The sequence below is a fragment of the Clinocottus analis genome, unplaced genomic scaffold (assembly GCF_023055335.1).
Source record: "Clinocottus analis isolate CAN_PGR_092001 unplaced genomic scaffold, fCliAna1.0.p SCAF_31, whole genome shotgun sequence".
Taxonomy (NCBI): Eukaryota; Metazoa; Chordata; class Actinopteri; order Perciformes; family Cottidae; genus Clinocottus; species Clinocottus analis.
Genome location: NW_027176054.1, coordinates 755,780 through 778,306, shown reverse-complemented (window position 1 = coordinate 778,306; position 22,527 = coordinate 755,780). Strand labels below are relative to the sequence as shown.

General features: G+C 44.1%; 2 protein-coding genes across 2 annotated transcripts in view; both read left to right on the top strand.

The window, feature by feature from the left end:
- Positions 1 to 5: 5 nt before the first annotated feature.
- On the top strand, positions 6 to 16,248 carry xpo1a (exportin 1 (CRM1 homolog, yeast) a). Its single transcript, XM_068595600.1, has 25 exons — positions 6 to 607; positions 1,555 to 1,687; positions 1,927 to 2,028; positions 3,110 to 3,182; positions 3,277 to 3,338; positions 3,430 to 3,474; positions 3,588 to 3,769; positions 4,377 to 4,425; positions 4,526 to 4,645; positions 5,063 to 5,191; positions 6,959 to 7,117; positions 7,700 to 7,882; positions 8,652 to 8,790; positions 8,883 to 9,064; positions 9,151 to 9,307; positions 10,520 to 10,683; positions 10,837 to 10,971; positions 11,067 to 11,250; positions 11,901 to 12,007; positions 12,734 to 12,928; positions 13,020 to 13,188; positions 13,554 to 13,688; positions 13,942 to 14,101; positions 14,347 to 14,443; positions 15,275 to 16,248. Exons 2-25 carry the CDS (start codon positions 1,562 to 1,564, stop codon positions 15,419 to 15,421), a joined length of 3,201 nt encoding a protein of 1,066 aa, XP_068451701.1. The 5' UTR covers positions 6 to 607; positions 1,555 to 1,561; the 3' UTR covers positions 15,422 to 16,248.
- A 1,766-nt stretch (positions 16,249 to 18,014) lies between these two features.
- Positions 18,015 to 22,527, top strand: part of usp34 (ubiquitin specific peptidase 34) — a 54,928-nt gene continuing 50,415 nt past the window's right edge. Inside the window, exon 1 of the mRNA XM_068595597.1 lies at positions 18,015 to 18,381. Within this exon, the coding sequence (XP_068451698.1) occupies positions 18,339 to 18,381 (43 nt within the window). The 5' untranslated portion in view covers positions 18,015 to 18,338. The remainder of the gene's footprint in view (positions 18,382 to 22,527) is intronic.

Sequence of the window (22,527 nt, the reverse complement as noted above, 5' to 3'; positions counted from 1 at the left end):
ATGAATATCCCGGTCTCAACCGGTTTCAACCGGTCCGCGGTTGGAAGCATGAGCTTAGAGGAAGAGCACACTTGCACGCATTAAAACGTCTCCCGTGCGAACCAGAGTCAGAAATAAAAACGAGACTCTTTATATATATATTTTTTGTTACGTGATTATGACCCGGATTACCGCTAAAAAAGGTGCGACTCTGTGAACGTTGACTTTTCCATTTAGCGGTTGCTCCTTTAGCGTGGTGGGAGTCGGCTGTAAGCACTGATAGCTCCAAGAAAAAGAGAGATGTGTCTAAACTGGCGGAAGATGAGAAACAATAAGGCAGCGGGAAGCTTTTAAAACGTCGCCGAGAACTGATAACAATCCAGCGGTAACTGTTCCTTATTTTTTCTTTTCTTTTTTTTTTTAAATTAGCTCCGTCGGTTTCATCGGGGGGAGTTAGCTTGTTGCTATCGAAGGTTAAGGAGCCGTCTATGCGCGTGCAATGAGATAACGTGACGCCGTTTTTTTTCACAATATTCCGGGTTTTTTCCAAAGAGTCCGAGTCAACATCCGGGTATCCGATACTTTTTTTTTTCTTTTTTTTTCACGAGTGGGACGGGGGACACAAAAGGTGAGTTAAAGCTTAATCAACTATCCAGCCGTCGGTTTTAAAAAAAAGAAAAGAAAAGATAAGTATTGTGTTTTTTTTGTTGTTGCCCAGTTCGCCGCCTGGAGGCGCTGTTTTCCTCAGTTACTGGTTCCAATGGGTGTCGGGGTTTGGCCCACGAGGGCTGAGTGTCATGACACTTTCATTTGATCCGAACAAGAATAACTCGTTTCTGATTAAACTCTCATGAGCACGTTTTTTGTTTATCAATACCTCAAATTCATCCTTTCGTTTTGTGTATATAAAACTATGTATGCGTCTGCTAAATGCAGTGGTGGAAGAAGTATTTCACCTTCAGTATCGAAATGTACCTGGAAAAATACTAGTGTGTAGTTACATTTATAAGAAAGCAGTGATGTGTTTTGCACCTGCAAAGTAACAGACAACTACAGCTGTCAGACAAAGGTAGTAGAGTACAAAGTAGAAAGTAAAATAAATGGAAATAGTTCAGTATAAACACCACGAATTAGCTAAATGTCATGTTTGAGTTCACTAGATTGATTTACAATATTTAAAATATTAAATAAATATGTTTTCAGGCTATTTATGGTCAGATCTCAGTATGACTATGCTCATTAAATGTGTCTAAAACATACAATAGTTCAAATACAGGGATAAAATATCACATATTTCGTAGTTATGTGTGGTAGACTGGTGTACACCAATTAAAAAAATCTTAAATAAAAATCTTAAATGGGGATGCTGTATATGTGAAATGAGAAGTTGGGTATATATGTGTGAGATACAAGTATATGAAGGTAAAGTAAGTCATATCAAAGCTTTAGAGCTGAGCACCGTGTGTGTCTGTCCGTGTAGAGATGTGTATATTCTGTGTTCGTGTCAGTCACACCGTGGTGACTGTAACCAGGTGCCGCTGTGGTTGAAGTCTTTCCTCCCGTGTCTCCCATCAGAAGCTCTATGCCAGCAGAAATGACGATGTTGGCCGACCACCCAGCCAGACAGCTGCTGGACTTCAGTCAGAAACTGGACATCAACCTGCTGGACAATGTCGTCAACTCCATGTACCACGACATCGGGTCGCAGGTGACGACGCGTAGTCGATACACATGTCTCATTTAGATTTTAAACGTGTGTGTGTGTGTGTGTGTGTGTGTGTGTGTGTGTGTGTGTGTGTGTGTGTGTGTGTGTGTGTGTGTGTGTGTGTGCTACGCCGCAATTAGAGTAAGTCAGGTTGAATAAGGTGTGTAAGCGTAGAGAAATAAATGCACCTTTTTAGCGTCCCGGCTTCTGAATGTGTGGTTTTTTTTTGTGTTCTCTTCTAGCAACGAGTGGCCCAGGAAGTCCTCACCAACCTGAAGGACCACCCGGACGCCTGGACGAGGGTCGACACCATCCTGGAGTTCTCTCAGAACATGAAGACTAAAGTACGTAAGCAGAGAGCAAAGCCACGAGCTCGGCGTCTGTAATAATGTGAGACGACGTTTATCAGTTCATCTGCATGAGGCGGCGGCTTTTCGGGGGCAGTCGGGTTCGAGCGTTCACTGTTTTTCTGCAGCTCGCCGTGTATTTTAATATGTGGTAATGAATAATCTGCAAAAGATATTTCTATTCCAGCTGCATCTTCGGTGTCTAAGAATCTCTTGCTGTTTTCATTTGCTCCGTTTTGATGGCTTTCAAATTTTGTGCCGACTATTCACACGTCCTCCTCTTTCAGTAGCTGCTGCCTGTGGTGTTAAAAGCTGCAAATGGAATATATATATATATATATATATATATATATATATATATATATGCATGCTTTCAGCAGCTTGATATATGGTTTCTTCACTGTGGGGAAGAAAGTGATATCACAAAGGAAAGTTACAATTTATTATAAATAACATTTTTGTGGCAAACATGGTTCTCTTTTGACTAATATCTGCGCGCACAAACATGCCTGTAAATAAGTTTTAGTGCGTCTGAATGCCGACACAGCTTTTCCTTCCTGTGGACCCTTAAAAAGTCTAATTAATTATCTACAAATTAAGCCTTAATTGGTTTAAAATTGTCTTAACTTGATCTTTTAAAGAGGCAAAGACATGAAAAGTCGGATTTTGTTGATCGTTTTTTTCTCTCATCGAAATTGGTAATCAAAAAAGAATTGTTAGCATGTATTTTTAAAGTAATTTACAGAGTGTCTCTCACGTTAATGGCAGGTAGGACTTAGTTTGTCGGCGTAAATGTGTCTCTCAAACCAAGGTTTCGTGGCATTGGCTGAACCCGGTGCCGAGCAGTGTCTGAGAAGCCGTGTGCTTTGTGCAGGAAGTGTTTCAAACGAGGCAGCTGAATCCCCGTGACATCAGCAGGCGGCTATTTGCCGAATGCTGCAGAAACCCGGCTGCAGTCCCTTGAGTCCTAACCCATGTCCATGTGTGACTTCACCAGAGGGCCGTCCTCCATTTGTTGCTAACTGTCTCTCGATGTTGAAGAACACGTCTCTGATGCGTCTCGCTCTTCCTCTCTCAGTATTACGCGCTGCAGATCCTGGAGACGGTCATCAAGACGCGCTGGAAGATTCTCCCCAGAAATCAGTGCGAAGGTCAGTTCAACGCCGTCGAGTGGAACGCGTCACATCGAGGTTTCCTCCTTCCCGAGGCGCGTGTCCCTCTAACGTCTCTTTAATGCGTCTCCAGGCATCAAGAAGTACGTCGTCGGGTTGATCATCAAGACGTCTTCCGATCCCACGAACATGGAGGTGAGCTCACGCTGACGCACTTTGTGGATGAACGTTGTTTTTTTTAAACGCCCCCGATGCTGACGTCTCTTTCCTCGATGTTCCTTTGCAGAAAGAGGGCGTGTACATTTCAAAACTCAACATGATCCTCGTACAGGTAAATCAACCTTTTGCTTGAGAGCGCGACGCCCGCTGTGATGCAACGCAGGCCGCTGACGCTGCTTCTCCTTCTCCTTCTTCTCTGAAACTCCTCCCTCTTTTTGTTTTCAGATCCTGAAGCAGGAGTGGCCCAAACACTGGCCCACCTTCATCAGCGACATCGTGGGCGCGAGTCGGACCAGCGAGAGCCTCTGCCAGAACAACATGATCATCCTCAAGCTGCTCAGCGAGGAGGTGTTCGACTTCTCCAGCGGCCAGATGACCCAGGTGAAGGCCAAGCACCTCAAAGACAGGTAACCGGGGACAGACTGTGCTGTGAGGGAGCCGTCGGTGCAGCTCGGTGTCGACATTATTCTCTTTAATGAATTTAAATGATATTCCCATCTGTGGTAAAGTTGAAAATGGGCAGGTTTTCCTAATCTTGTTTAATCCCAAGAAAGTTTAGAACAAACAGGAAGCGCTGCTTTGTGAAATTCTTCTCCTATTGGGAGAGTTTAGGATCATATTTACGTTCAAATAGTTTGTATGTTTGTTTATCACCTCGCAATATGGCCGACTGTCATTTTTAAAGTTGCAGTAAAAGTTTTTAAAAATGAGAATAATAATGTAAAAATGATTCCCTCTTCGCAGGTAAAATAATGTTGATTTATGTTTTTCTTCCAAAATCAAGTTATTATGTAAGAGATGATTTAATCGATGCGCTAAAATCCCCAGAATGCACCTCTTTCAATCAGACTTCCACAAAGAGGAACATTTTGGGTGTTTGTCCTGATCCTGTCCATCACATCAGCTGGATTATCACCGGAAACACCCTGGAAAAACAGAGCGGAAACCCCGTTTAATGAAGACGTGACCCCGCCCCCTCCCTCCGTCACTGATGACCTTCTCTTTGTCTTTCAGCATGTGCAACGAGTTCTCCCAAATATTCCAGTTGTGCCAGTTTGTGATGGTACGTAGACTTTCTTAAACTCGGCATCCAGTGTTTTCTTTATAAATGAATAGAAACGTCTCATGTGCACCGTTCCCCCCCTCCTCTTCCTCTTGTGTAGGAAAACTCCCAGAATGCCCCGCTGGTGCACGCCACGCTGGAGACGCTGCTCCGCTTCCTGAACTGGATCCCTTTAGGTTACATCTTCGAGACGAAGCTCATCAGCACGCTGGTCTACAAGGTGAAGACACGAGGACGAGGAGTTCAGAGTCACGATTAAATTCTGCTCCGTTGCTTCACGTGTTGTTTTCATCAAAGCGTTTTCCTTTAAAACGTATCTTCTGTATTCAGCGTGTTTTGTTTACTGCAGAGCCTCCCAATCGATGTTCATGTAAATTGAGTCTTGAGCTGAAACGATTGGTCGCTTACCGGCTTAATTGGATTGATTTTGGTAATTGATTAGCAGCTCAAATCATTTATGGAGTTTCTGATGGCTGTCTTAACGTCTTGATCGGAATATACTTTTTTTTTTAGCTCTCTGAAAATTGTTTTTTTACAATTTTATTGGGCAGAAGAAACGAGATGCTGCATGTTGTCTTCAGTGTGTCTGTTGTGTGTCTGTTGTGAGTCAAACCTGTTTATTATTCGTGCGTTCCAGTTCTTGAACGTGCCGATGTTTCGCAACGTGACGCTGAAATGTTTGACGGAGATCGCCGGCGTGACCGTCAACCAGTACGAGGAGCAGTTTGTCAACCTGTTCACCCTCACCATGTGCCAGCTCAAACAGGTACACACACACACACACACACACACACACACACACACACACACACACACACACACACACACAACGCAGAGAGTACACAGGAAACCCTGCAGACTACACTCTGTGTCAGAAGTCCTCCGGGACGATGATCTGACTCAATTTGAGTTCTGCTACAATGAATCCAGTTTGTTTCTGTGAGACGTTTGTCCCTCTGGTGGGATCGATGCTGGAGACGCTGGTACACACACACACACACACACACACACACACACACACACACACACACACACACACACACACACACACACACACACACAATCATTTTGAGTGGTGCTCAAGTTAATTGCACTTGGTATGATTACACACAAGCACAATGACATGAGCCCACTCTGTTGTTATTATTACACACAAACACACACTTTGTGCAAACCTCCTCAGTTTGCTTACTCACACACACACACACACACACAAACACACACACAAACAGCCAAACATACATACTGTACTTAAAGTCTGCAGGCAGCACAAACTCTCCAACTTGCTGTCAGCCTGTTGTGTCACACACACACACACACACACACACACACACACACACACACACACGCACACACACACGCGTGCTACATTGTCAGGCAGTGTGTTCTGTTATTACAAGTAAACACTCATTAGTGTTCTGAGAGGACGGCGCAGTGGAAAGCTGCAGGGGGAAGAGCCCCAAAACGAAAAGGCCCGAGTGGACACTTCTGTGTTTGTTTGTTTGAGGCTCGTCGACCTTCCTGGGCGGCGCAGAGGGAAGGTGACATGCAGACTGTTTAGGTGTCTGCAGGTGTGGTTGCTGACACACCTGCAGACAGACCGCCTCTCTGAATGAATGCATTCCTGAATACTGTTTTTACGAGACCGAGCGCAGAGAATAATTTAATGTCTGTTTGATCAGGACGACGAGAGCAAAACCTTAGTCATGTCATACTTTGGAAGAGGGAGAGAGGGAGAGAGAGAGAGAGAGGGAGAGAGAGAGAGGGAGAGAGAGAGAGAGGGAGAGGGAGACGTTTGTTTTATATTTAACAAAATGATAAATATGACGGGTCCAACTATCACTTTCTAGAAACAAATCACAGTTTTCACACCAAATAGTCCTTGTGTATTAATCAGCAAGAGTACACACACACACACACACTCACTCCACCAGGTGGAGGTAAACAGCTCCACCTGCCTGCAGGCGGTGGAGGAGGTAGAGGATGTTTTGTGTGGCGTGAGCGAGGCGGTCGGGTCTCAAACCGCCGTGTTTCCTCGATGACATGAAGAGTCGTGGAGTCGCTTCATGGCGTGCAGGACGTGACGCCCGAAAAGTCTTCCTCCTCTTTTCAGATAAAACCATTCTTTATTGTTAGTTTCAGCTCAAACAATCTTATTCACATCTGATCTTCTCTCATCTTCATCTACTTCTTTAGTTACAGATGATTTAACGACATCATTTCCTTCTTTATTCGCTGCTTAAAGTGATGCAAAGATGCACGTTGGGTTCCATCTTTTCCTCAAAGCGTCTCAGAGCTCATACTGAATGTTTTGCTTCACTGTGATGAACGATCTTAACGCCCAGTTTACTTTCCAGGTTTTCTTTTCCAAAGCTCTTTGTTATTTCTGGACGTTGTTTTTTAGCTGGGTTGTTTTTCCCGGCTGGTCTCGAGGCTCGACTCCTTTTTACAGTCGAGTCAAACGAAACACAATCACATGGCAACTGAAGGTTGTAGTTTCTGGATGTCATGTTTCCTCCTCCTGCGCCGTCAGATGCTGCCTTTGAACACGAACATCAGGCTGGCGTACTCCAACGGGAAAGACGACGAGCAGAACTTCATCCAGAACCTCAGCCTGTTCCTCTGCACCTTCCTCAAGGAACACGGCCAGCTCATCGAGAAGAAACCCAACCTGCGGGACTCGCTCATGGAGGTAGGACAGCCGAGACTAACGTCTGGTTCAATAAACAAACGCACAACTCTCAGCCGGAGGTTTCGGTCATTTCTGCCTGTGCTTCGGCGAGTCTTGACTGTTTCCTCGCCTCCTTTCCTTATTGCCTTTCGTCCACTTTTTACACGAGATGAGATGTTTTAGAGCAGAAGAGAAAAGACCAGAACGAGTCTGTGTCGCAGTTTATTCAGATTCAGATTTTGCTCAATGTTAAGCAGAGTAATGATAATCCCAGATGTAGCCGGGTAACAGGAATATAAGCGTATGGTCAGTACAGGTGTGTAAGTGTTTATCGAATGAATGAATATTCTCTTTTTTGTTGTTATTGTTTCGTTGATTTGGATTTCTCATGTTCTTGTTTGAACTGACTTTTCTCCGTATGGTCGCTTTGTATTTGTTGGTTCTTCTCTCTGTGGTGACGTCAGGAATCCAGTGGTTTATATTACCTACGACATTTTTTAGGAATGAGCTTTATTTGTTTATCTCTAAATGAAGTAAAGGAAGAAGTATTTTCCTGTACTCTCAGCGTATAGTAGGACTGACTCGTCCCCCTCCTCCCTTCAGGCTCTGCACTTCATGCTGCTGGTGTCGGAGGTGGAGGAGACGGAGATCTTTAAGATCTGCCTGGAGTACTGGAACCACCTGGCAGCGGAGCTCTACAGGGAGAGTCCGTTCTCCACCTCCAGCACGCCGCTGCTCTCCGACGTGCCGCCGCGCCGACACCTCTACCTGCCCGTCCTCTCCCAGGTAAGCTCTCTTTTTATAGATGAACAACTAACAGCGTTGTTACGGTCATGGAAACCCTGGAAAAGTCACGGGATGAAAATGAAAACAGATTTCCAGGCCTGGAAAAGTGATTGGAAAAAAATAAAATCCCCAAAAGTGTAGTAAAAGTCCTGGAAAAGTGTTATATTCATGTGTTCATGACGTTCATTTACGCTGAGTTTGAAATAATGAATCTGCTTTTAAAAGAAAGAGGTTCAAAATATCAGCAGCATACATACAGGCATCTATATAAATGTTTATTCTTTTAATCAAACTATTGTCTCTCATTCATTTGAGTCATTTAAGGTTTACTGTATGCTTTGAATCCTCATTGTTAGTTTAAATACTACATTTTATCACTTTGTACTGTTTACACACACATTTCACACAATGTTAGCTCACGGACATTTGGTTAAAAGTCATGAAAATGTGGTTTAAAGTCACAGAAATGTGGTTAAAATTCATGGAAATGTTGTTTAAAGTCGTGAAAATTTGGTATAAAGTCATGGAAATTTGATTAAAAGTGGTTAAAAATAATATAAATGTGGTTTAAAGCCTTAGTCAACAGGTTTATGAACCCTGACTTAAGCATTTGGTTTGTAAAATGGAGAAAGATGTCCACTTTTTTTGGTCGAGCCTGCAGTCCAGAACCCAAAGACACAACATTTACTGTCTTGTTTTAGACGTGAACTGTATAAATTACACCACTACCTCGTCATCCATCTTCTTCCTCCTCTTCCTCTTCTTGAAGGTGCGCCTGCTGATGGTGAGCCGCATGGCCAAACCAGAGGAGGTGCTGGTGGTGGAGAACGACCAGGGCGAGGTGGTCCGCGAGTTCATGAAGGACACGGACGCCATCAACCTCTACAAGAACATGAGGGAGACGCTCGGTGAGTCCACGGCAAACACAAAAACACAATCGGATCATTAGACACCGCCGTCTGGTCTGGTCATCGCGTGACTCGCCCGTGTCCCTCCGCAGTGTACCTGACCCACCTGGACTACGCCGACACGGAGCGCATCATGACGGAGAAGCTGCACAACCAGGTGAACGGCACCGAGTGGTCCTGGAGGAACCTGAACATGCTCTGCTGGGCCATCGGCTCCATCAGCGGGGCCATGCACGAGGAGGACGAGAAGAGGTTCCTGGTCACCGTCATCAAGGTGGGACGCGGACACACACACACACACACACACTCTATACTGTATCGCAGCTTCCTGTTAACCTGTGTGTGTGTGTGTGTTCTTAGGACCTGCTCGGCCTGTGTGAGCAGAAGCGAGGGAAGGACAACAAGGCCATCATCGCGTCCAACATCATGTACATCGTGGGCCAGTATCCTCGCTTCCTGCGAGCTCACTGGAAGTTCCTGAAGACCGTCGTCAACAAGCTGTTTGAGTTCATGCACGGTGAGAAAGTTACTGAGTTACTGAAGTCACTAAAGTTACTGAAGTCACTAAAGTTACTGAAGTCACTAAAGTTACTGAAGTCACTGAGTTACTGAAGTCACTGAGTTACTGAAGTTACTGAGTTACTGAAGTCACTAAAGTTACTGAAGTCACTAAAGTTACTGAGTTACTAAAGTTACTGAGTTACTGAAGTCACTAAAGTTACTGAAGTCACTAAAGTCACTAAAGTCACTAAAGTTACTGAAGTCACTGAGTTACTGAAGTTACTGAGTTACTGAAGTCACTAAAGTTACTGAAGTCACTAAAGTTACTGAGTTACTAAAGTTACTGAGTTACTAAAGTTACTGAGTTACTAAAGTTACTGAGTTACTAAAGTTACTGAGTTACTGAAGTCACTAAAGTTACTGAGTCACTAAAGTTACTGAGTTACTAAAGTTACTGAGTTACTGAAGTCACTAAAGTTACTGAGTTACTAAAGTTACTGAGTTACTAAAGTTACTGAGTTACTAAAGTTACTGAGTTACTGAAGTCACTAAAGTTACTGAAGTCATTAAAGTTACTGAGTTACTGAAGTCACTAAAGTTACTGAGTTACTGAAGTCACTAAAGTTACTGAGTTACTGAAGTCACTAAAGTTACTGAGTTACTGAAGTCACTAAAGTTACTGAGTTACTAAAGTCACTAAAGTTACTGAGTTACTAAAGTCACTAAAGTTACTGAGTTACTAAAGTTACTGAAGTCGAGCTGATCGTTGAGTAAATGTTTCAATCAAAAACTCCATTTTAACACTTTTGTTATTTCTTCTTTCTTCCTCCTTCCTTCTTTTTCCTTCTTCTCAATCTTCTCCATCTTCTTCTTCTCCTCCCTCTTCCCCATCTTCTTCTTCTTCTCCCTCTTCTTCTTCTTCTCCCTCTTCTTCTTCTTCTCCCTCTTCTTCTTCTCCCTCTTCTTCTTCTCATCTTCTTCTTCTTCTCATCTTCTTCTTCTTCTCCATCTTCTCCCTCTTCTTCTTCTTCTCCTCACTCTTCTTTTTCTCCTCACTCTTCTTCTTCTCTCTCTTCTTCTTTTCCCTCTTCTTCTTTTCCTCCATCTTCTTCTTTCTCCTTCTCCTCCTTTCCCTTTCTTATTCTTCTTTCTCCTTCCTCCTCCTTCTTCACCGTCTTCTTCTTCTTTCTCCTCCATCTCTTCTTTCTCCTCCTCCTCCATACCTCAGAGACCCACGACGGCGTGCAGGACATGGCGTGCGACACCTTCATCAAGATCGCCCAGAAGTGCCGGCGTCATTTTGTCCAGGTGCAGGTGGGCGAGGTGATGCCCTTCATCGACGAGATCCTGAACAACATCAACACCATCATCTGTGACCTGCAGCCGCAGCAGGTCAGCCCCTCCTCCCTCCTGTTTCCTCCCTCCTCTCTCCTCCCTCCTCTCTCCTCCCTCCTCCTCTCTGGTCTTTTCCTTTCCTTCTCTTTTTGAAGACCACCCATGTTCCTCTGAGTACCTGCGTCCCGTTAACCCCGCGTGTCCCTGCAGGTGCACACGTTCTACGAGGCCGTCGGCTACATGATCGCGGCGCAGACGGACCAGGCGGTGCAGGAGCGTCTGATAGAGAAGTACATGCTGCTGCCCAACCAGGTGTGGGACAGCATCATCCAGCAGGCCACCAAGGTGAGGACGCTTCAGGACGCACCGCCCGCAGTCCCACAGGCGGAGGGAAACCCGCTCAACTCTCTCTCTCTCTCCCTTTCTCTCTCCGCCTGCAGAACGTGGACATCCTGAAGGACGCGGAGACGGTGCGTCAGCTGGGCAGCATCCTGAAGACCAACGTCCGGGCCTGCAAAGCCGTCGGCCATCCCTTCGTGGTGCAGCTGGGACGGATCTACCTGGACATGCTGAACGTCTACAAGTGTCTGAGTGAAAACATTTCCTCTGCGGTCCAGACCAACGGTCAGTGTGTGTGTGTTGTGTAAGATAATGAAACAAAAACATGATTTAAGAAGCTTTAAAACAGAGAAAACTAAGCTGATGATTCAAAGGTATGAATATCGGAGAGCGTATAAAATCGTATAGATTAATCTAAATGTACTTTTGTCAAGTTTTAATTTAGTTTTCTGCAGACACGGCAACACGTTTGTGACAGGAAAACAATAAAAATGTCTCTTCTCTGGTCATAAAATAGATAAAAACATAATTTAAATAGAATGATATTAATAAGCAAATTACTTAATGAGGTATATTAAGTGAAAATCAAATGGTAACTCATAATTTCCCTTGTACATGTTGTGCCTTTTAACATTTTAACGTATTTTATTAAGTTTATACAAAATGTAAAGTTTGCTGTATTTTCTTCAGCACTTATTGAAGACTTCAAATGAGAATGAACTGATTGATCTCATGGTTTTAAGACCGAGTCTTGCTTTACGTTGCTGCAAATATTTTGAGTGAAAGACGAGGTTCAGCAGCAAAAGAGGGTTAATGTCACACGAAACACGACTATGAATGAATGAATGAATGCTCACGCTGCCTCTGCTGGACGTGTGAACTGTTCGACTCGTTGCCGCCGCCTGAGTCCAGACTGTCGCTCTTCGCTCACGCAGGCGAGATGGTGACCAAGCAGCCGCTGATCCGCAGCATGAGGACGGTGAAGAGGGAGACGCTGAAGCTCATCTCGGGCTGGGTGAGCCGCTCCAACGACCCGCAGATGGTGAGTCCGCCTGCAGATACGTCCATTCAGACCGTTTCACAGCGATGACACTATGCACGGTGCACTTTATGCACCGAGCGACGCTGGTGTCATGTTTGAGTGCAACGCTGTGATATCGTCTATGTTTTGTGCCTCATTTGTGTTGATTTTTTTAACCTTTTTGTTTAAGTTTATTGTAATTCTGTGTGTTGGATCCAGCAAAATGAGCTTTTCATTGCACATGTTGAGTCTTTGCTCATAAAGCGTCGCTGCCACGAACTGTACGACCCATTTTTTTTTTTTAACATAACCATTTGGGGATTTTTGTATAATTAGGTATGCTATTCTTGGAAGATTTTCTTTCTTTTTTTCAAATTAAGTCTGACTATAGTTGACCGCAGAGCTCCCGACACTTTAATAAATAATAATATTTGACCACCGTCATGAAAATTAAGTGACGTTTTTTTCGATCGAAAAACTCAAAATGTCCGTTTACTTTGTTAAAATAAAACCCGACTGGTGTCGTCTCTCGGTCCGATACGGACTCGTAAACGTCTGGATTGACGATCGGATCTCTGACGTTTTTATTTGTGCGGGTAAAGATGTTTTTATTTGTCAGATTTTAGCTTTTCCCACAAGTCAGGAAAGCAGGTTTTTTGGTGCCTTCGTCGTGGAACCATCAGGACACACGAGTGTAGATGTGACCCGTCGTCTTCATGGCCGTGTTCTCCGTGTTCTGCGGTCCAGGTGGGGGAGAACTTCGTGCCCCCGCTGCTGGAGGCCGTGCTCATCGACTACCAGAGGAACGTCCCGGCCGCCCGCGAGCCCGAGGTCCTCAGCACCATGGCCACCATCGTCAACAAGCTGGGAGTCCACATCACGGGGGAAATCCCCAAGATCTTCGACGCCGTCTTCGAGTGCACGCTGAACATGATCAACAAGGTGCGTCGACTCGCCCGCGTTATATGTCAACCGCCGTTTGCGAAACGTCTCCGACTTTTTTCAACTCTTCCCTCCTCTCGTTTCCTGTCAGGACTTCGAGGAATTCCCGGAACACAGAACGCATTTCTTCTACCTGCTGCAAGCCGCCACGTCGCAGTGCTTCCCGGCCTTCCTGTCCATCGCCCCGGCCCAGTTCAAGCTCATCCTGGACTCCATCATCTGGGCCTTCAAGCACACCATGAGGAACGTGGCCGACACAGGTCTGAACTCTTTAAAATGATACAGGCCGCTCTGCGTTGGCTGCTGGACCGGTTCTGTGAATATGTGCTAACTTTAGCCATTTAAAACGTCTTGATGTCGTTCTGAATGATGGCAAGAGACAAAAAGTAGACGCTTGAGTTGCAGCCGGAACATTTTATCTTCAGACGAGGTTTCAATTCGACACCAAAAGGCTCCTTCAGGTCGGAGAGAAGGACCTGAACAATAAACCCTCGATTATGATGATCAGCTATTTAATATTTAAAGTGACGTGTGTGTGAGCGGTGTGTGTGTGTGTGTGTGTGTGTGTGTGTGTGTGTGTGTGTGTCCACATCTCTGCTGCTCTGACGTCCCCGTGTGTCTGCAGGGCTGCAGATCCTGTACATTCTGCTGCAGAACGTGTCCGGTGAGGACGCGGCGGCTCAGAGCTTCTACCAGACGTACTTCTGCGACGTCCTGCAGCACATCTTCTCCGTGGTCACCGACACGTCTCACACGGCGGGTAAAGAGACGGAGCGACGTTTGGGCTTTAGATTAATCCTCTTTTCTTTTAGGTTCTCAAGTGTGAAGTTTGCACGAATGCCTGGCGCCGCGTCGAGGTCGTTGTAGATGAGATGAAATAAAATAATCCTTTTATTAGTCCCTCAGCGGGGAAATTACAGAACATGCAGAACTTTAAAATAAAGACGGGGCTTCTTATATCCTTAGTGACTTCTCCGCCATGAGGAAGTAAATAATGTTCCTCGTGTCCACAGGGCTCACCATGCACGCCACCATCTTGGCCTACATGTTTAACCTGGTGGAAGAAGGGAAGGTCAGCGTGGCGCTGAGCTCCGCCAGTCCGGCAAACAACCAGGCGCACGTCCAGGAGTACATCGCCAACCTGCTGAAGACGGCCTTCCCCCACCTGCAAGAGTACGTAGACACCGAGCCGCTCACAGCGCTTTATCCTGGAAGATTGTTCCACAAACGCATGAGGAATAAAGGAATGAATGCAGATTTATTCAGTCACTTGTGGGTGAAGTTAAGAGTCAAATTCTAGAGAGTCTTCTTACATGTGCGCTTTGGTTTCTGCAGAAGATAAGGTCAGAGTTGTGTTGCGTTTTGAAAGGTCAGCGTTTACGTGACCCCTCTTTTCTAACTGCGTGTCATGTGTTCAGTGCCCAGGTGAAGGTGTTCGTCACGGGGCTCTTCAGCCTGAATCAGGACATCCCCGCCTTCAAGGAGCACCTGAGGGACTTCCTCGTGCAGATCAAGGTGAGAGTCCAGAGCGAGAACGCTGCACAGTTTAGTTCAGTGTTTTTAAACCTTTTTTGAGCCGCGACACATTTTCTACAATAAAACAGCAACCAAAAAAGTGACAAAATGTCACATTGTAGCATAAAACAGAACATGGGGAAGGTAATTATTGCGCTACCTACTGGCATGGAGGAGTATTTCATCACTAGGATACAGATGGACGGATGCAATGATCATTTACCAAAAGGGGGCAACTCTTCGCCTCTGTAGAAACATCTTTCATGTTCACAAGTCACAGGTTCGTTCTTAGTCATGGGAAACCTGGAAAAGTCATAAAACTTTTTTTAAATGTTTTTTCCAGGTCTGGAAAAGTAAAATAAAATCTCAAAAGTCGTGTAAATGTGTTATATTCATGTGTTCATGACGTTCATTTACGCTGAGTTTGAAATATTTAATCTGCTTTTAAACAAAAGAAGCTCAACATATCAGCAGCATACATACAGGCATCTATATAAATGTTTATTCTTTTAATCAAACTATTGTCTCTCATTCATTTGTGTCATTTAAGGTTTACTGTATGCTTTGAATCCTCATTGTTAGTTTAAATACTACATTTTATCACTTTTACTGTCTACACACACATTTCACACAATGTTTGCTCATGGACATTGGGGTAAAAGTCGTGGAAATCCATTGTTCAAAGTGTGTATGAACCATGAGGTCAACAAAGTTGTGTTCTAATCCGATTGGAAGTCTTTAAAACATGAAACTTTACCTTCTCAGCGGAGCAACTTGTTGGCGTCCAGTGTGCTGATCTTCTTTCTGCTTGTGTGTGTTTTTTCTTTGCAGGAGTTTGCCGGCGAGGACACGACGGACCTGTTCCTGGAGGAGAGGGAGACGGCTCTGCGCCAAGCGCAGGAGGAGAAACACAAGCTCCAGCTGTCGGTGCCGGGAATCCTCAACCCTCACGAGATCCCGGAGGAGATGTGCGACTGAAGCGATGGCAAAAAGAAACGACGTGTACAGAACAACTCTGAAAGAAGACGAGGAAGAGGAGGAGGAGGAGGAAGAGAGAGCAAGGACGCTGCCTGTTCATACATTGGCTTCTTTTCAAGTGTATGTGTGAGTGCGCGTGTGTGTGTGTGTGTGTGTGTGTGTGTGTGTGTGTGTGTTTTGAAAAGAGAATGAGGGGCCAGAGGAAAGACCCCAGCACTCGGTTGTATGTCGACCAAATAAATGTCAATATGTAAATGAGAATCGTCCCTGTGACCCTCCTCGACCCGGCTGCGGATTCTTTCCCCCTTTTTTTTTGTTTCCGACAAACTTATTTTATACAGTGATGTGTGTGTTTTTTCTTCGTGTAAAAACAATGCCATGTTTTGTTCATTCTGTTGCCGATTAAAGCTTTACGTTTTGGCCATACGGTTATTTTACACCTGCATGAAGTTGAAATATTTCCCCCCGGTTCTTTTTTTTTAAATCCCTCCTTCACCTCCTCTGCTACTTGTTAATATGTAAAATATATATAATGTTGAAACACTCGGTTAGCGGACAGACTGCTCTGGTTTCTGAAGAGCCCGACGCTCACGAGGGGGCAGGACGAATGTGACGCTCAAGGGGACGACATGTACTTCCTTGCTTCCTTTGTTGTCTGGTTTTGGTTTGTCAGTGTTTTGTTTTTTTTTGACTGCTCTGCGGTTTTTTGGGGGGGATGAGAAGGAAGGCTGTGTGCATATCATCCTGTTTGTAAAGCTGTCTCAGTGCTCTGAGAATATAAAGTTGGCTATTTTTACAAAAAAGAAAAAGAAGAAGAAAAAAAACAAGTCTGTGTGACTCTGCTTCTTTTCTCAAAGAGGTTTAAGGAGAGAGAGGAGGAGGAAACCTGGAGAGCAGCAGGAATGTCACAGCTCTGCTTCCAAGACCGGAGGAGTTATTGCAAGTGACAAAAGTCTGGAAAGGTTTTGGAAAATGTGACGATCAGCGTCACTTGATGGAGGAAGTTTTGAGGAAAGTGGGAGTAAAGTTGCAGAGGACCAGCGGGTCAGAAAGTGTCCTTTTTTAAATGTTTTACAGCGGACATGTTGGCTTTGTGCCGACGCCACAGCGAAACTAATGAGGTTACATCAGCATTTCATTACAGTTATAGAAGAGAGACATCATGGATGTTATTGGTTCCACTAACGGGACTGAATGTCTCCTGTAAGATAGAAAATAAATAAATCTTTGTGTCGGATTAATCCTCTCATTACAGGAAGTTAAAGAGAAGATGAGCACGTTCATAAAGCTTTAACTGCTTGTTAGAAATAGTTTTCACTCAGTACAGTGGTGTGCAGACGAGGCGCATTTTTACAATGAAATGCGCCGACTATTGAGAAGAAACACCAGTTCTGACATGAAATAGGACCGTTAGTAGCCGGCCTGAAGGAAAGTGTACAGCAGGGTTGGTTCTGGAGATGAAGTTTAGTTCCTTTAACACACACACACACTGCACTCTGGGTGCTGAGAAAACTACGACATGAGAGTCTGATTCAAGTGTTAAGTCATAAATTAAAGGTCTTAAGATAATTAGGGTTCTATGGTTGAGAAAATAAAGCACAAGATGTAGAGCATCTGTCTTTTTTTCCTCACTTTCATAACATTATGCCTGAAAAGTGTTGACAATGTAACGTCGTACATTTATTCAGGAGCTTGTAGGTACTTTTAGTTAATTAACTTGAGTATTTACATTGTATTTTACTACGTTTTGGAAGACAATACAGTATTGTATTTTTTATTCCATATTTATACAATATGGTTTATACAATATTAACATTAAATATTAACATTAAAGTGATAACCTCATTGATGCATCATTGATTATAATCCAATGAAAGATGTTCTTTTGTGAGTACTTTTACTTTTGGTACTTTAAGTATGTTTTGATGTTAAAACTTTGAAGACGGGACTTTTTTACTTGTAACAAAATATTTCTAGATCGTGTTATTGCTACTTTCACTACTATTGTACAGACAAGACAAACAGTTAAAGAAAAACAGTTTTGTGTTTTAACTGATAGAAGTACATGAGCTTCCACAACAAATAACTATTCATATTTAAATAGCCATTTAAAAAACATTAACATTATAGTAGTTTAGTATGGATAGTTTAAATTTTCAAGATAGTAGAAAACATCTAAATGTGAGTAGTGGAAAAAAAATCAATGTGAACTATTTAAATTATTATTGAATGATTGAACAATCATAAAATATATTATTATTATCTAATATTCATAATACTGTGTTTAACTTTAAACAACATGCTGACTTATTTTCTCCGCTGCTGCCCTTGAGATCCCAAGAAAAAGGTTGTACCTCATTGCGAAGATATCGCGAGACTAACGAAGAAACCCGAACAGGGGCGATGGAGATTGTACGAAAAGTCCCGAACTATCTGCACTGTTTGTGTATCGCGCTCATTGCGAAGATATCGCGAGACTAACGAAAAAACCCGAACGGGGCGAAGGAGATAGCGCGAAAAGTCCCGAACTCTCTCCACTGAGTGTCGCTCTACCCCCCGCCGCCCCTCTGCTCCCCTCTCCCCTCCCCTCCTTTTCCATCATGGCTGCCGTGTCTACTCTCTCAAGTAACGCTCAGACTGGACACTGACTCGATTTCTCCATTTCCCAGCGGCTTAACAACTTTTTTTTTTGGCGCATGTCACCTTTCGCTTGGATGCAAATACTGTTCACCGCCTTGTCGCCACCTCCTGCTCCACTCAGCGGGATAACCTCCACCGATCACTCCCCTCCACTGGGCCCTTCTTTTTTTTTTATTTAACCCCAAAAAAACAACCAACTGCACAGCCAGCCAAGCCGACGGGGGGGTGAAAAAAACCAACCAGCTCCCCCAGTGCGATGGTTTGACTCCGTGTGAAAATGTGTGAAAACTGCGCCGAGCTGGTGGAGGTTTTAAATGAAAGTAAGTATGACAATAATAATTACAAAATGTTGCTCTCCAGGACTGAAGCAGCTGGTCGGCGTTAGCTTCCCGTTAGCTTCACGTTAGCTCAATACAACTTTGTGTGTTTGCGTGCGCGAGCCTTTGCCGTTGAGACTTTTAGTGGCAGTCGTTACTTCGTGTCGTTTTTTAGACATGCAAATCCCCATTTTGTTTATTTCCCTTTTCCCAAAATCGAGTAGTTGAGGGGGTTTTATTTTGGGGCCTGTCTGTCAAAACACTCAACAAGCTAGCTCCTTGAATCCGATAAAAACAATTATAATAAATCATCGTATCGCCTTGATGACATCACGGCTGTGACTTTTAAACGACTCGCCGCCGTTTGAACGCGCCGGTGCTCTGGATCCATTTATTATTGTTGTCTTCTTCTTCTGTGGTGTTGAGAGATGCTGGAAGTTAGCAGAGCTAGCTTACTTTAGCCTGACTTTGTTTGATGTGTTTGTCAGGTCAAGTCTCGCCACCTTTTGTGTCGCGGAGTCGCAGTTAACTTGTCAATAACAACCCCTCTCGTGCTCCACTGACACGAGGATGTTGATGTGAAATGCTTGTTTTTTAATTTAATTTTTAATGAATGTTAATATCTAGCTAGTAGTCGAAGCTAGCTTGGGAAATTAATGGCTGCAACGAGGCGCATATTTTGGGCACACAGCAATACCGTTAATCCTCGGTAGCTCTCGGTGTGTCTTTCGGACCGACGTGGCGTGCACATTAGCCTCACTCCTGGTTGTGTTTTTTTGGGGTGTGTGAGGGAGAGAGAGAATGATAAATCGTGCCACCGAGCCTCCGTTTCACCTGCAGGTCTCACGTCAACTTAAGCACAACGTAAATACAGGGGTGGCATTTGTAGCTGAAAGTTAGCCGTTCGTCCAGGCGTGCTAACCGGGGCCTTGCTGCACCTCCGGGATGTCCGTAAGACATGGAACAAAGCATTGTTGTGTGTGTGTGTGTGCGCGCGCCTGTGTGTGTTATAACACTATCTGCAAAGCCGTTACTATGCAGCGATTGACGGTTTATTTTGTCGTTTTCCTGGTTTGGTCCAACCCATTGTGTGTGTCAAGAGCTTGTGTGTGAAGGAGAAAGCTCCTCCTGCAGTCCTTCACTTTAACAGACAAATCCTGCACCTGACTGAAGCATGGGTTCACTTATTAAAGCTTCAAAAGGTACCATCTCATCAAAAAAAACTGTACAGCAATTTATTTTTGACCAGTTGTCATTCAGATAAACACAATGGGAGAGTGTGTGTACTCATGTTTAATTGTGAGAGTAAGTTGTTGCCACCTGTTTTTGTAATTTTTTGTTTGGATAGGAATGTCATCCTCATTGTGCAGTTTATGGCGTGAAGGTTATGGACTGCCCCAACATGATAAACATGTGTGACACTGTGGCGTTCACACAACCTGGGTTTTGAAAGGATTCATCCATGAGATTTTACAAACTTGGATGCCAGGATTTTGCAAGCATTCTGCAACAGGAGCCTCGTACCGCTTTCACTCGGGAGATGCAATGCGTGACACGGGTCTACGGACATGCCTTGAACTTGTGCCGAACGTCCTCACGCGAGTTAATTGAATAGGATGTGTGCATTGTCCTTGAATGCAATTCAGTTGCAAAAAACATACAATGACACCGACTCGAATTATCACAAAATATAAGCCCGTCTTGCCCGCGTCTGCACGCTTTCTATTTGGCCGGTTCTCTCTCTTTGTCTCTCTTTTGTTAGGGAGGCTGTCAAATGACATTTAAAGGTCAATATAATTAATGTTCCGTCCTGAATAAAGGCGGCTAATCGCCGAAGCCGGGCAGCCGCGCGCGTTGGTCAGAATGTGTTATTTGTGTCGACTACTGATATTGGCTTGATGATGGTGATGAGGTTGATGATGGTGATGGTGATGAGGCCCGGCCTGCGGTTGATGGTCCAGTTCAGTCCAAAAGTCTCAGCATCGGGTCAAGGGTTGGAGCTCTGCGGTCCAGTCCAGTTCTTCCACACGGGGGAAACCATTTCTCTGTGCCGCTGGCTTGGTTCATGGAGACGTTGTTATGTTGTAAGAGGAAACAAACAAATAAACTCACTCACTGTTTACACAAAGCGAGAAAGCTGCATTAAGATTTCCCTTAATTGGAACTGAGAGGTCGAGACCAGATGTACGGTTCCCCACGTACCTTTTGGCTATGTCGTGTATTTTAAACGAATGGTTCGATCATCTGTTTCAGCCTCGTGATTGTTGTCAGTTGAAATATTCAACCTTCTGGTTTTCTACGTCTGGCTGTTGTAAGCGGTTAATGTGACCGTAGTCCTCACAGGTTCAGCTGTGTGTCGTGTTTTTGTCCAATATGTGGACTATTATAGCGACTGGAGGACTCTCTTCTCATACTGATGTGTGCGACAGTATATTTGTGTTAATCTACAGGTCATGTTGTCTAATTGATGTTTGAAGTCAGCTTTATTGTCAATTCTTCAACAGGTGCAAAACATACAGAAGAGTTGAAGCAACGTTTCTCTCCTGTCCAACATATAAAGTGAACACAGATAATAAAACACATGCTTTGTTCATCACGAAGCATGTGTTTTGCTCCGTGTTACATGGTCAAACAGTATTGATTTTATCATAACCTGCTTTATTAAGTATGCCAGAGGGGGTTGTTGTGTGGGAAATTGCTGTAATCGTCGTGATAAACCGAGTTGCTTTGCGTTGTTCAGTCGGATAGACAAAACACTTTTCTGTCAAAGCTGGGAGTCATTTCAGAGGAATGATTATCAGTGAGTGACGATACAAAACCTGACTTTAAGTACCGAAACGATCCTTTTTTTCAGTGCCCTAAATTGAGAAATATAAACTTTTGTTTCTGCAAAAGATAGGATTTTGTTCAATCAGTCCTCACAGGAATGAATCGTGTGTTTGTACACTTGTGCTGTAAAGATTTACTTTAAAAACTAATGCTGTTTGCGCGTCAGACCTCGAGTTTGTGCTGTTGATGTGTTTTTGTGTTGGAGTTGTATCCAGGTTAAAGTTTGGCTCCGTGCTGATGCGCTGGTTTCTCCTCGCTGGTTTCTCCTCGCTGGTTTTTCCTCGCTGGTTTCTCCTCGCTGGTTTCTCCTAGCTGGTTTCTCCTAGCTGGTTTCTCCTCGCTGGTTTCTCCTCGCTGGTTTCTCCTCGCTGGTTTCTCCTCGCTGGTTTCTCCTCGCTGGTTTCTCCTCGCTGGTTTCTCCTCGCTTGTCGTTTGACTCGATTCGGACTCGAGTTACGTGGCAGAAAATCTGCTGCTTGTGTGCTTTTGGAAAAAAAATCTGTGTATCATGATGACACCATATGAAAGCTGGTTGTGTTTTAGTGTCTGGATGAAGTCTGTTGGGCCGGATACAAACCGGTGTTGTGGAGGATTGTGATGGGGGTTCAACAGCAGGGAGCTGTCAGCTGTGACAGCTCTGTCTACAAGACTGGCAGCTCCATGTGTTCTGTCTGTAGTGACCTGTGAACCCAGATCTGCTGCGACAGCATGTATATATATATGTGTGTGTGTGTGTGTGTGTGTAGACAGAATCCCCTTTTACAACGGGGGGCTGTGTTCAACGGGCGTTTCCCCACACAGGGGGCTAATCCACGTGGTTTCTAAATATGCAAGGATTTTGCTTCTTTTGTGTATGTATGTGTGTGTGTTTTTTTTGCACGTGTGGTAATTGAATAACTTTTGAAGTTTGGACTGTTTGTCGGGACCAATAATAAACGATGTGAAGATGTCCCCACTGTGGTTTAATTTTCAGACCTTTTTTTCTAAAGGAACTGTGTAAAATCAAGCCTGTAGAATTAATAATATCTAACTCGGCCCTTTTCCCTTTTTAAAGTCTGAAAACACAAACTAAACCACTAAAATAAGTGCGTTTAGTTTGTGCAAGGATGTTGCAACTCAAATGAAGAGTCTTCACACTTAATGAGTAATCTAAAACATATTGATCAAGAGGAAAACAGGAGTAAATTACAACATAAACGTTGGCTGAATTCCATTTAGCTGATTCCTTTCAGTGTCCTGATATTCCCGCATGACGAAGCACGAGCTATTCAGCTTTCTGCCCCTATTGCAAAATAAACAGTTTCCTAACTAAGCTGTTAC